This window comes from Quercus suber, unplaced genomic scaffold (assembly GCF_002906115.3).
Source record: "Quercus suber isolate HL8 unplaced genomic scaffold, Cork oak 2.0 scaffold_239, whole genome shotgun sequence".
Classification (NCBI taxonomy): Eukaryota; Viridiplantae; Streptophyta; class Magnoliopsida; order Fagales; family Fagaceae; genus Quercus; species Quercus suber.
In genome coordinates this window covers 179,353-191,688 of record NW_027069696.1, presented here as the reverse complement: position 1 = coordinate 191,688, position 12,336 = coordinate 179,353, and the positions used below count along the sequence as shown (strand labels likewise).

Sequence of the window (12,336 nt, the reverse complement as noted above, 5' to 3'; positions counted from 1 at the left end):
CCAGCAATATTTCAACTTTTTTTAATGTCAATTCAAGTCGGTTGTTGGCATGGCAATTCTCTATCCATTAGTATTTTCTTCTGCTTTTGTTTTTTATTATGAAATAATACTTTTAATCATTCAAATTTTATATACTTCATAACCATTTGAAAATTGTGGAACCTGGACGAATCTCTTTTCTTTAACTAATTGAACTACATGTCTTCACATAAAACAATTATGGGGGGATGGGGAGGCAGGACTTCTATTATTTTTCACCTAGCTAACCCGAATATAAAAATGGATTTGGTTTAATCGAATACATGATTTATTTTTAGTTCAAATTATATATATGCTAATATATAATCTAATCGGAAAAAATCACCTGCACACTGAACAAAACAATTTCCTATTTGATCTGAACTACATGGATAACTTAAAATAATCAGAGCACTTTATAGTAAATGGATAATATGAAGCGTCAAAACAGTATTACGTGAAATTTAATGATTAATAGAGGCAAGCCACTTAATCATATTAATCATAATAGAGGCAAAGCCACATGTGAAAGTTCTAGCATCCCGACTTTGTGACCTTTCCAAATTCCATGACTTTCGATTAAGGTCGGTCTAGTGTGAAACTAGATGTTGTGTATATATAAGACCTGGTAATCGTAAGAAATAAGAACATACAGACAGAAGAAGATTTTAAAAAAGGAAAGAAAAGAAAAAGTGGAAAGAATATCTGGGAAGGGAATATGAAGTACGTATAATCTTTAATATGTTCTCGTGTAGCACTTTAGGAAAAGAAAAGCATTCATTGAGAGCTTGGAGTTGGAATTTGGAATATAGTTCACAGGAATGTGGATCCACAACAGGCCGAGAAGGTATCTCATCTCATTAGACTACTCTCTTATAACATGTGCAATGCACGTATACTTATGTTGTGAGAGACTGGTCTCATTATTTATCTCTAATTCAACCTTCTAAAACGTAAAATCTTAATGTACCATCATAGTCCTCTTATAGCAAAAAATAGGCATGCTTAGTCTGCCACAGGTTATATCTTAATATCTTTCACCCATTGCCAATTTTTTAGGAAAAGTAAATGTTCGGATAGGGACACAATATTTTAGGATTTTTTATTTATAAAAAAAAGTAAGGTTAGGAGTACAATATTTTTCACAATTCTTGATTTAGTAACATAGCTTTCAATGGATAAACTATTGATACTACTTTTATCATATACTAATCACAACAAGCAATGTGATGTGCCTTTATGTTAGAACTTCTTTCTCTCTCCCTTATGTGTGTGTATGTTTGTTTCTTAAAAAAAAAAAGAATGGGTAATTATCTCATATTGTTTAAGAGAGTATGTTATGTGTAGTATAATTTGTCCACCCTCCCTTAAAAGTTACCATGGCTTTTGAGTAAAGTTGTGGTATGCCTTTGTGTTAGAACTCCTTTCCCTCTCCCTTGTATGTGTGTGTGTTTGTTTCTAAAAAAAAAAATTACAACAAGCGATATTAATAGTTGTGAAAATGTTAACAATTTTTTGGTGCATGGTCGATCGCAATCAAAATCAGATTGGATTAAGAAAGGACCCATTTTTATCCACATTCAATCCATTGACAGGTCTTATAAGGCAATGCTAGCAGTAATAATAAAGGTTTTAGCTGCTTTTCTTTCTTTTTAATGGAACAACTGAACATTTTTTTTTGTAATTTATTGTCACAAACTCCCCCATTGGTACGAATTTATGAACGCCTTACAGAGTTAGGAAACCTTTTGTCGGACTAGGCAATATATAATAAAGATTATGCCGACATATTTGTCATTGTCACACTTTTTGGAATATGAATAAAGGAGGAGAGTACTGAAATAATGTTCTACTATGGATGTTGGGTGAAAATTAAATTGAGTTTGTTGAGGATTTGGGTACATAAAACGTGTTTCCCTAATACTGTGTTTGGTGTTTTACTGGGGAAAATAAGGGTGTTTGGTAGAATAATTTGAAAATGTTGTTTGTAATTTTTTGAAATAGGTATGAGTGAAAAAATGTGTAATATTGTTTAAGATATGAAATGTGAGTTTCAGCTTACCGACCAACTATCTGAAAAGGGAAAGATTCTTGGAAGGATACGGATATATATGGATTGTGTTTCCACTTTCCCCCCAAAAGTAAAGCTTAAGATATATCATATTTCTCTCTCTCTCTCTCTCTCTCTCTCCATCAAAGACCCGCTATCATCATAGTGTTTTTTTTTTTTTTTTTTGAAAGGAAAATCAACTTCAATTAATTAGAAAGAGACAATGAGTCCACAAACAAAGCTTCTGCAGCTGGTGGAGGGGTATCCTCCAGCCACACACAATCCTCACTAATATTTCTAGCAAAACGAGCTAGAGAATGCGCTACCCCATTTGCACTACGCCTAATACATTGAAAGTCCACAAGTCTCAACCTTCCAGCCAAGTGTCGAACGTCATCAACAAGATTTCCCAAGCGAGACCAATCTGACCGATTAGAAGCTACAGCCTGCATCACATTCAAATTATCACCCTCCACAATTAAGTCACCAAAACCAGCCTCCATCGCAAACTCCAACCCTCTCCGACAAGCCAGGACCTCCGCCTCATCACCGTCCGTTACTGCAGGTCCCCTCGCTGACAGTGCAGCCATAACCTGACCATCACCATTCCGAATAATCACCCCAACACCTGAGGCTGAAATATCAGAGAAAACCGCGACATCAAAGTTCAGTTTGTACCTTGATCCTACAGGAGGTTGCCACCGCTGTGAATGGGCTAAAGACTCAGGTATTGCAAGGTGAGTCCGAGCCTCCACAAACTCCGCAAGAAGACAGCGAGCACGCCCAATCAACGCGCCTGGTTCCTGCAGCAAACCACCAAACACAACCCGGTTCCTACGATGCCAAAGAAGCCAACAAAGCACCAGAAAAAACTCAAATACATCCAATGGCATCTTATGCCACATATCCTCAGTTAACTGAAGCATAGAGCTTTGTACAGTCAGCCCCTTCTGCAACACACGTTGTGAGCATCCAGCCCACACATCTTGAGCAGCTTTACACTCCCACAGTGCATGAAGAATTGTTTTAGGGACTAGTTTGCAGATGGGACACAATTCATTCTCAACGATTCGTCGTTGCCGAAGTTTTTCAAGTGTTGGAAGAATATTGTGGCAAGCTTGCCACATAAAGACTTTGATCTTATTTGGGATGCGCAGCTTCCAAATACTGGTCCAAACAACGCTACTTGACCTCAGATTGGAACTAGCACCTTCCAAGCTAGACTCCCTCACAAGAGTCCTAGTTGTATGATAACCAGACCGCACCGAGTACCGTCCATCTTTATTATGCAACCAAACCATCACGTCTGGAACATATCGTCTGCATAGAGGATCCGATAAATAGCCTCAACATCCAACCTGCTAAAAACCACATCAATGACAGTGCGGTCCCATTGGAATGTATTCCAATCAATTAGCTCTGACACAACCCAATCATCCACAGCTACATTCGGAGGAATCAGGATTTTATTTGTGGGATGGCCAGGCAACCACTTGTCAGATAACACCCGAATGGAAGATCCTGAACCCACACGCCAACAACAACCTCTCCTCAAAATAGGCTGAGCAGCAAGTAAGCTTTTCTAAACATATGAGCTGTTTGGATGATCAACCGCATCAAAAAAGAGCACCGGGGAAAGTATTTGGTTTTCAAACACCAATAGAGAAGAGAATCATGGTTAGTCAACATTCTCCACCCCTGTTTCGCNAGGGCACAGCAGCAGATCTCTGACTTGAATCACTACCTACTGAACCATCACCACTAGAAGCTGTAGCGGTTGAAGAGCCATTTGGAAGTATGGATTCTCCACTTGAAGGGGAACTAGCATCAGAAGTCACTAACTGATCTTGACTAGAAGGATTTACATCAGAGTTATCATGATCCACAAATGGATTCACGCTTGAACCACCAACTTGCAGATCAGATGAATCGCCCCATCCTACCCAATCAGGTAAAGGCCTATCTCCAAACAACTCCTCATTGTCAGGTGTCTCAAACCTGAAGAATCCTAAATCATGGGAACCACTTGCCTTCTCATTTTCCTTGTTCAAAATCCCACCATTCACGGAACCACTCCCAGTAAACCCGTTCAGGAAGTTCGCATTTGAACTAGATGTGCCATTGACAGAATCTTTGCTTTCAGCCAACTCCTCATCCTCTCCAACCACAACTTCATCATCACTACTGCTGTTACCACCATTTGCAGTTCCATTTAAGTTTATGTCATCCATCATCTCTGATGTACTCACAGGTGCATGACCAATTCTTTCGTCTTGGAATGCAAACCAGTTGGAATTCGTGAACAGACTACTGTTTTAAAGGAGAGAAAAATATTAACTTTCATCTTCATCTTAACATGATTTAGTTACACAAAAAAACAAATTATAATAATATACAATGCTGGCCAATACGAAGTTCTTACACTACTAAATACAATCATGTAATTTTATTTTATATACATATATATATAAGTAATGAAGTTTTACTGAAATTCAAATATACTTTACGTTCGCAATGATAAACAAAGGGTCAAAAAGTACAGAACACAATCATGTAATCTTTAATGACAGACAATGAGTTGCAGTCAAAAGACTCAAAACTTCATAATGCAACCTGGAAGATTGCCATTTGTTTATTGGTAAGTTATATACACACCCAGTGGATTTTGAACCCTTGATCTCATCCTTTATCTGACCTATTATTGTGGGAAGAGGAAATAATATTTCTTTCTTTCTTTCTTTTTTCTTCTTTTTTTTTTTTTAAAAAGTTTTTGCCAAGGGTCAGTTCTTGGTTCCTTCTTAGAATGAAGTTTGTTCTCTGACACTCTCTCTTTTTCCAACAATACCAAATTCAGTAGCACAAACAATGATTGAGAGGTTGGACCAGCAAATAAGGAGCACTGTAGCGATACCATTTGCCATGTTCCCTTTTGAACCACATATGCCAGTTAAGGAATCCTAAAATAAGTTCAATAGTACAAAATGCTATGCAAAGCTATTACGAGTCATCCTTGCTTGCAAACAATATCTTCCCAGTCAAAAATTCATTAGTATGTCCCGAGTTCTTCCTTGATATACTTTAAACAAAATCATTTACAAACATACCTCCCTTGGTCATCGCCTAGCCTCAAGGATGATATCACAACCTCAGCAGATTCATCATCAAAGTAGACATCCTGCATATTGGTAATCAAAGGAAGATATTTCAATATAAAATTCAATAACAACATATAAGTTCAAACTTCCTCTTTGCTTTGTTATTATTGTCTCACAACCTATGCATTCTAGATCCTTTTTACTTTTCCAAAAGTGATTCAAGCTGAATAAAACATAATCACACATCAATGTTTAATAATCAAATCAGGAAAAGAATTCCAGTTATTCAGGAGTTCCCAAACAATTACCTCATCATCACGATCAAGGGTTCCGTGGTCCTGTAAACATGATGATACAAAAAATTAAACTGAAAAGTAAATTCAAACCCACTCACCCCCCAGGGGGAAAAGAGAAAAATATGATAGAAAAGGATGGAATGGCTATGATTAGAAAGTGTCTAACTAATTACCTCTTCGGCATCTTCATTCCCGTAGATTTTGTAGCGGAAGGCCTGGCTCAAATTATTTGCTAGAGCTGCTACATCATAATCTCTATCATGAAGGTCATCATCATCACTATCCCTTGTCCTATCTTGCAATGCAGTTGGACGGCTGACAATAGTGAAAGAAAATAAAAAGGATCAAAGGTGTTGAAAAGAGATCAAGAACTTGGTGGACAGACTAACATAGAGATCCAATCAAAAGGGAAAATATAAGTGATTAAATAGACATGAACTTTTTGGTTTAACAGCAATGAATGCAACTGCACCGTAGCACAATGATCTAAAACCTCACCAATCCCAATATTGTTTTGAAAGGAAAAAATGAACAAAAAATTTATCATACATCTTGTCAGATCCCTCACATATTAGAACAATTCAAATCTCACTTTTTTGGCAAGAATATCCTGTAAAACACAACTCCATTTATAACTTACAGTATCTCCCCATAAGTTGTCAACTAAAAATCTCCAAATCTCATATTTGCCCAAAAAAAAAAAAATACACCAAGTTAGGCCAAGGGCTTGAAGAGAAAGCATAAGAATTTTTAATGACCCAATCACCAAAAAAAATAAGGAAATGCATGGCATGGCATGGCATGGCATATAAATAAGGCAAAATCATACCCACAAGCCCATCGGTATACATTCTCAACTGCGTTGCGCTCCTGCAGAACAGTAGCTTGCCACTCATTCCATTCACTATTTTCCTATAAAGAACACAAGGAAATATCAAATATAAAACATTAGCCACTTAAGCATTCACAACGGCGGAGCTAAAGTTTTTAGCTTTTAGCATCTCAAAAACCCACTTTATCTATTTTAACACACTACTTTACAATACACCCAACATCAATGGTTCCATTTTTTTTTAGCATTTCATTTAAATGTTCTTTCTTTATTTTTTTTTATTCTTCATCTCTTTCTCTCTCTCTCTCCCTCTCCCTCTCTCTCTCTCTTCTTTGACGCAAACAGGCAAGAACAACAATCACACACCCACCGCCAGCAACAAAAGTGTCTACGGAAACAGAAGTTTCAAAGCTACTGACAAGAGGACAGCAAGACTTTACGCAATTAGAGAAGCACCATCAAAGGCAAAGGAGATAGGTTAAGCAAGGGTTATTTTGACGGTTCCAAATAAAGAGATACAAAATCTGCTAAAAAAAAGAAGATACTGGCTTGGAGTATCTACCAGATATAAGACATTCTGGAGTTAGGGGATCTGATTTGGGAATAGAGGATGCTGGCCGTGCAGCCCTTGGTTGACAAACAGAGAGGGATGAGAGAGAGTGAGAATTCTGAGAGAGAGAGAGAGAGAGAGAGAGAGGAGCTGAATGATAGAAAAAGAATAAAAAAATATTAAAAGCAAGTAGCAACTTGCTACAGTGAACTGATGCTAGATTTTGTAGTTTGTGGTGCTAAAAATAGCATTTTAGCAATTTAACACCATCATTGTGAGGATTGCCAATAGAATTTTTGACCGTCTATATTGTCTTTCAATACGCCAATTATATCCACGTGTTATGATTACGTGGCAACAATACAATTTCCCCCATATTATCGATTTTTTATTATAGTAGTATATATTTATTTTTCGTAACTGAAAATCGTGGCAAGCAAAAGCCGCCATTTCAAAAAACCCTCACGCTCACCCCCCTCTGGTTTTTTTCACTTTTTTTTTTTTGTTTTTAGAGAGAGAAAGTGAAAGCGAAGGAGAGAAGAGAGAGAGAGAGAAAGGAAGAGGTGAAAAACGACGGAGCTCCTTATGAGATAGAGAGAGAGTCGGAGAGAGAATCGGAAGCAAACCCTAATCTCTCTCATTGAATGAGGTTCGTTTTATATCTTTCTTTCTTTCTCTCGATGATTCTAGAATACTTCCTCTGGATTTTTGTTCCTTTCCGCCATTTTTGTTTAAAATCTGTTGTTGTAGTTTCTCTGTGTACACGAATAGTCGATTCGTTTCCTTGTTTCAGATTTTTATTTTATTTAAATAAATTGATTTTTATTTTTGTTTAGGTTTTGGAAGCGTTTGAAAAGAACAGATTTGTTTTTTTCTTCTTGTGGTTTTTATGGCTATGGTTGCGTAATATTGGATTGTAGATAATACAAACTCTGAGCTTCGATTTTCTCTGTTTTTTTTTTTTGGATTAAAACTATTTGATTGAAATGTAGAATATGCTTTTAGCTGATATTTTGTTCGATGAAATTCCTAAGAAAAATAATATAATGCACAATGTGGCCTTATTCCTTTACCAATACAACTCATAATTTCGGTTATACGCGTTTGTGTGTGTATATATGTAGTGGTTGTAGTGTAAGAATAGATTTGTTCGGCAAGTGCGTCTAGGCAATGTGAAAATTGTATTCTAGTATGATATGTGTCGTAACCTTGTAGAAGATGTTTTATGATGTGTGGTTGATTTGAATTATATATTGAAAACAGTAGAACTTTTCTAGAGATTGCAGATTCTAATTAGTCAAAGTGGTATTTTTGGGTGATTGGAATTAATCTGATTTTATGTATGTGTATTGATTGTTGCATTTACAAGACAATTGGTTTTCTCGGTCAGTGTTTTTTTTTTTTTTTTTTTTTTTTTTTTTTTTTTTTTTTTTTTTTTTTTTTTTTTTTTTTTTTTTTTTTTTTTTTTTATACACCTGTGAAGCATTGAGGTTAGACATATTCTGTGTCATGATATATTGGGTGGAGATTCTTTTTACAAATTTGTGCTTAGATGTTGCCAAAGTTGTTTGAAAGATGAATTGGTTCTGCCTTTTGCAAGTAAATCATCAGCTTGGTGATGTAATATTTGAGGAAGGTGGTGTTACGCCTCTGCTGAGGATTTATCATTAAATTAACTAGGAATATAGTGACTAATTTAGATGAGAAGCCTGGTGATGCAGTTTAAGGAAATTGCCTCATGGAACTACTTTTTTAGGTGCTCAAATACTTCATGAGTTTGTGGTGGGTTTCATGAGTTTTGTGACATTTCTTTTCAGGGGTTTTTGTTTATATAATCTTGATTAATGCTCAATAAAAAGAATCATTGGTTTTTTAGAAGAGCTCTGACTATTTTGTGCACTGGAGTACAATTGTAACATTAGGAAAAAAAATCCCTGGGCCCTTCATATATGAAGAGGGATTGAGTTGACAGATACTTGAACGGATTTTGAGCCTTTTTAGCAATTATATTGTGCATGACTTCTTCTTCTTCTTCTTCTTCTTTTTTAAAGGGTTTTCCGTCATAATTGAAAACAATTCTTTGATCTCTAATTTGTTCCCAATGTAAAAATGAAAGTTGTGTCTTGTGTCTTGCATGTAAAGAGCTGGGGGAAAAAAAAAAGGAGAAGAAGAAGAAGAAGAAGGAAAATCCCCAAAAATCACAAAGTTTGTCCTTCTGACAAATTACACCTTGACTTTTTAATTTTACCATTTTAAACCCCAAACTTTGCAAGCCATGACAATCTAAACATTATCCATATCTGTTAAAAATCACTAACATAGAACTTATATTTGTTTGTCATTACTTCAACTCTTCTCTATTAAAGCTGGAGGTCTCAAGTTTAATCCACCACACTATTAGTCCATGGGGTTTCCGGGTTTATATATAAAGCTTTTATTTCTCTACCAGGATTGTCCTCTCTCTTTATGGTCTTATGCAATATCTTACTCTCTCAAAGTTTCCTCAGTTTTAGTTTTTTGCCTTCCCAATCAACGTGATCTCTTTTTTATTTTATAAGTGTCAAAATCTATTAAACTTGTCTCTTTCCTGATGCAGTTTCAGCTAATTTGTCTGTCATAGCAATGCAATTTTGGGGCATTGTCAATGTAGGTCATATTTTGATGATTCAGAATTTTTCTCCCCAACACTAAAATGAAACCAAGGGCAAATGGGGTACATAGAGCTCAGAAGTCACAGAGTGTTCAGGGTGAAGGACCAAATTGGATTCTCATTGCTGGTGGTGCCATGTTAAGTGCATTATCAATTCGCCTTGGTTACAAGCTGAAGCAGGCACTTGATGTGAGGCAGCAGGAGAATGCTAGTAATAGTTTGAAAGGTCTCATATTATGTATAGCACTTGCAAATTGTCTTTTGAGATGTGCCTACTCCTGAAAGTGGTATCTTGTGTTAAAGCTGCATGCAACACCCCTCTCACATAGGGGTGGGTCCAATGCTTCTGAGGTCTACGCCCATGTGAGAGGGGTGTTGTTTGCATCTATACACAAAATAATAAATCCTGCTCCTGACTATTAAAGTTGTTTACTAATCAGGTAATGGGAAATCCTCTGACAGAAGGAAGGCTGCTGGTTCCCGTTTGCATTCTAACGTGTATTCGTTCACACAAGAAGATGATGGCTGCTTCAATTGCATTTCAGGTGTGACTTTGTGCTTTAGTTATATTTTTAACTTTATGAAAATTAAAGATAAGTTTTAAGTTCCATATCAAACACTTGGTGGTGATTTAAGTCTGTTTCTTGACGTGGCAACACTTTATATATGTTACTTGGTGAGAGGATGCTTGTTTTTGCTAGTTCAGAATATAGAATAGCATCTGTAGCTTACCCAGTGTTGCCTTTTTTCCATTTTGGATTTTGGCTTCTTCTTTTTTCTTTTTTCTTTTTTCTTTTTTTGGGGGTTAGCCGGTTAGGTTAGAGGAGGAGCAAATGATAAGATAGGAATACTTAATTATCACTCTGTACTCTTAAAGGCCTTTGTTTTGTTGTCAAACCCCCATCCATGAGAGCACATTTCTTTTTTTCTTTAAGGGGGGCCAGAAATTAGAAGGTTTTAGCTTTGCTGCAAATGTATGTTGTTCATGATGACTAGAATGGTAGGAGAAAGCTGAGTGTTTTTTTAGGATGCAATGTATATGCTGTGATATGCATTCTTCTATTTGATTTTTAAATGGCATGGGGTAAAGAGGAGGAATGGGGCAAAATCACTGAGAATACAAGTGCTTGAAAGCACATGAAGAAAGAGATCACTCGTGAAACTCTTATTTATAAATGATTCTGTTCCTCTCAAGTCTCAATACCTCTTCTTCTTATTTTTGGCTTGAAAATTTCTCTCATCTTATTTTTGTAAGACCCAGCCAGCTTCATTGCTCAAACTTTCTTTCAGTATCATCAGTATATGTTGCTTGGCCCCTTCAATGCCATGGGGGTCTGGCAAATCCTCTTTTCTCTCTTAGAATCTGTTGCTCTTCAACCTATCAAAAAAAAAGAATCTGTTGCTCTTCATCTTGATTAATGCATTTGTCTTGTTGGGTGATCGCATTGCCGTTTTATTTGCTCTAGCCTTGCATCAATGTTCCGTACATAGTTTCATTTCACTTTTTTGGAGAAGTTAGGTAAGTAGATTTCACAATCACATGCTTAACTTTTTCTCCTTTTCCTCTAGGTAATAATCGCTTTGAAACAGGAACTGAAGGCATCATGGAGATAAAGTGCCCAGCCAATGGCCAGATGATGACTGAATCTGATGGAGCTCTTCCTTTGGTCACAGTTCCCCCTCCTGAATTTAACAAGGATAATGGTGTTATTTGGTCATCTTCTCCTGATCGCCTTGAATTGCCTCCAAAGCCATTCCACCATTCAAACTGCTCGGACTCTCCATGTGTCTCAGAATCTGGCTCTGATATTTTTAGCAAGCGGGAAGTAATACATAAACTGAGGCAGCAGCTGAAGAGAAGAGATGATATGATACTGGAGATGCAAGATCAGATTGTGGAGTTGCAGAATTCACTAAATGCTCAGCTGGCACATTCTACACATCTGCAGTCACAGCTTGATGCCACAAACAGGGACTTATTTGATTCTGAGAGAGAGATCCAGAGACTGAGGAAGGCAATAGCAGATCACTGTGTGGCACATGCGGGCCCCAACGACAAGCCCTCCTCACCAACAATTTGGCCATCTGAGGCAAGAAATGGCCATGCAAATGGGTATCTGGGTGGTGAGAGCAATTTTGAGCTGCCAGAGAAAGGAAAGGGAGATGGGGAGAGGATTGAGATGCTTAAGAGAGAAGTAGGAGATTTGAAAGAGGTGATAGAAGGGAAAGAATATTTACTGCAAAACTACAAGGAGCAAAGGGCTGAGCTTTCCATGAAGATCAAGGACTTGCAGAATAGATTGGATTCTCAACTTCCTAATATTTTGTAGGCAATTGTGTATCCTTGCTTTTTCTCCTTTACCTTCTTCATATCAGGCTCCAAAATTTGAAGCTTTGATTTTCACCTTTCTTTTCCCACAATATCTAGTTTAGTTAAAATTTTTGGTGCTGTATTCCTTGGTGGTGCATGTGTGCGAGTGTATATGAGTGAGATTTGTGGTTTGAAAGTAAACGGCTTGCATAGCTGCAGGGTCATTCTCTCGATACTAGTGTACCATCTGTTTGTTTCTTGAGAAATGTTTGCTCTCTTTTTAGACTGCGGGTGATGAATTTCCTCCTAGGGTCAAGTTTTATTTTGCTCATAGTCATACACCCCTGCGGTGACAGAGAGAACCTCCAACCTGAAGAATTTGTTACATATTTCTAACGAGTAGTTCCAAATTTCCAATACGCCTATCTATCACTTACAACCTCCATTAAATTATCACCCAAATCAAGTCGATGTAGGTTTTTGGGCCAGAAAGCAACAGTATCTCCAAGACCGCTTTCGAACAACGGTACTTCA

General features: G+C 37.0%; 2 protein-coding genes across 7 annotated transcripts; one reads left to right on the top strand and one right to left on the bottom strand.

The window, feature by feature from the left end:
- Positions 1-3,368: 3,368 nt before the first annotated feature.
- On the bottom strand, positions 3,369-7,566 carry LOC136070531 (uncharacterized). Its single transcript, XM_065780572.1, has 7 exons — positions 7,537-7,566; positions 6,289-6,371; positions 5,633-5,774; positions 5,472-5,501; positions 5,173-5,243; positions 3,765-4,378; positions 3,369-3,589 (listed from the first exon to the last, which is right to left on the bottom strand). The coding sequence occupies exons 1-7, from the start codon at positions 7,564-7,566 to the stop codon at positions 3,369-3,371; spliced, it is 1,191 nt and encodes a 396-aa protein (XP_065636644.1).
- Positions 7,267-12,085, top strand: LOC112027644 (uncharacterized). 6 transcript variants are annotated; one of them, XM_065780565.1, is made up of 4 exons: positions 7,267-7,490; positions 9,438-9,729; positions 9,932-10,036; positions 11,082-12,085. In XM_065780565.1, the coding sequence occupies exons 2-4, from the start codon at positions 9,534-9,536 to the stop codon at positions 11,819-11,821; spliced, it is 1,041 nt and encodes a 346-aa protein (XP_065636637.1). In that variant the 5' UTR covers positions 7,267-7,490; positions 9,438-9,533; the 3' UTR covers positions 11,822-12,085. The 6 variants fall into 6 exon arrangements, with proteins under 6 accessions (XP_065636637.1, XP_065636636.1, XP_065636635.1 ...); XM_065780564.1 differs by having other exon boundaries at positions 7,268-7,490; positions 9,492-9,729; positions 11,061-12,035; XM_065780563.1 differs by having other exon boundaries at positions 7,268-7,490; positions 9,462-9,729; positions 11,061-12,035.
- The last annotated feature ends 251 nt before the right edge of the window (positions 12,086-12,336 follow it).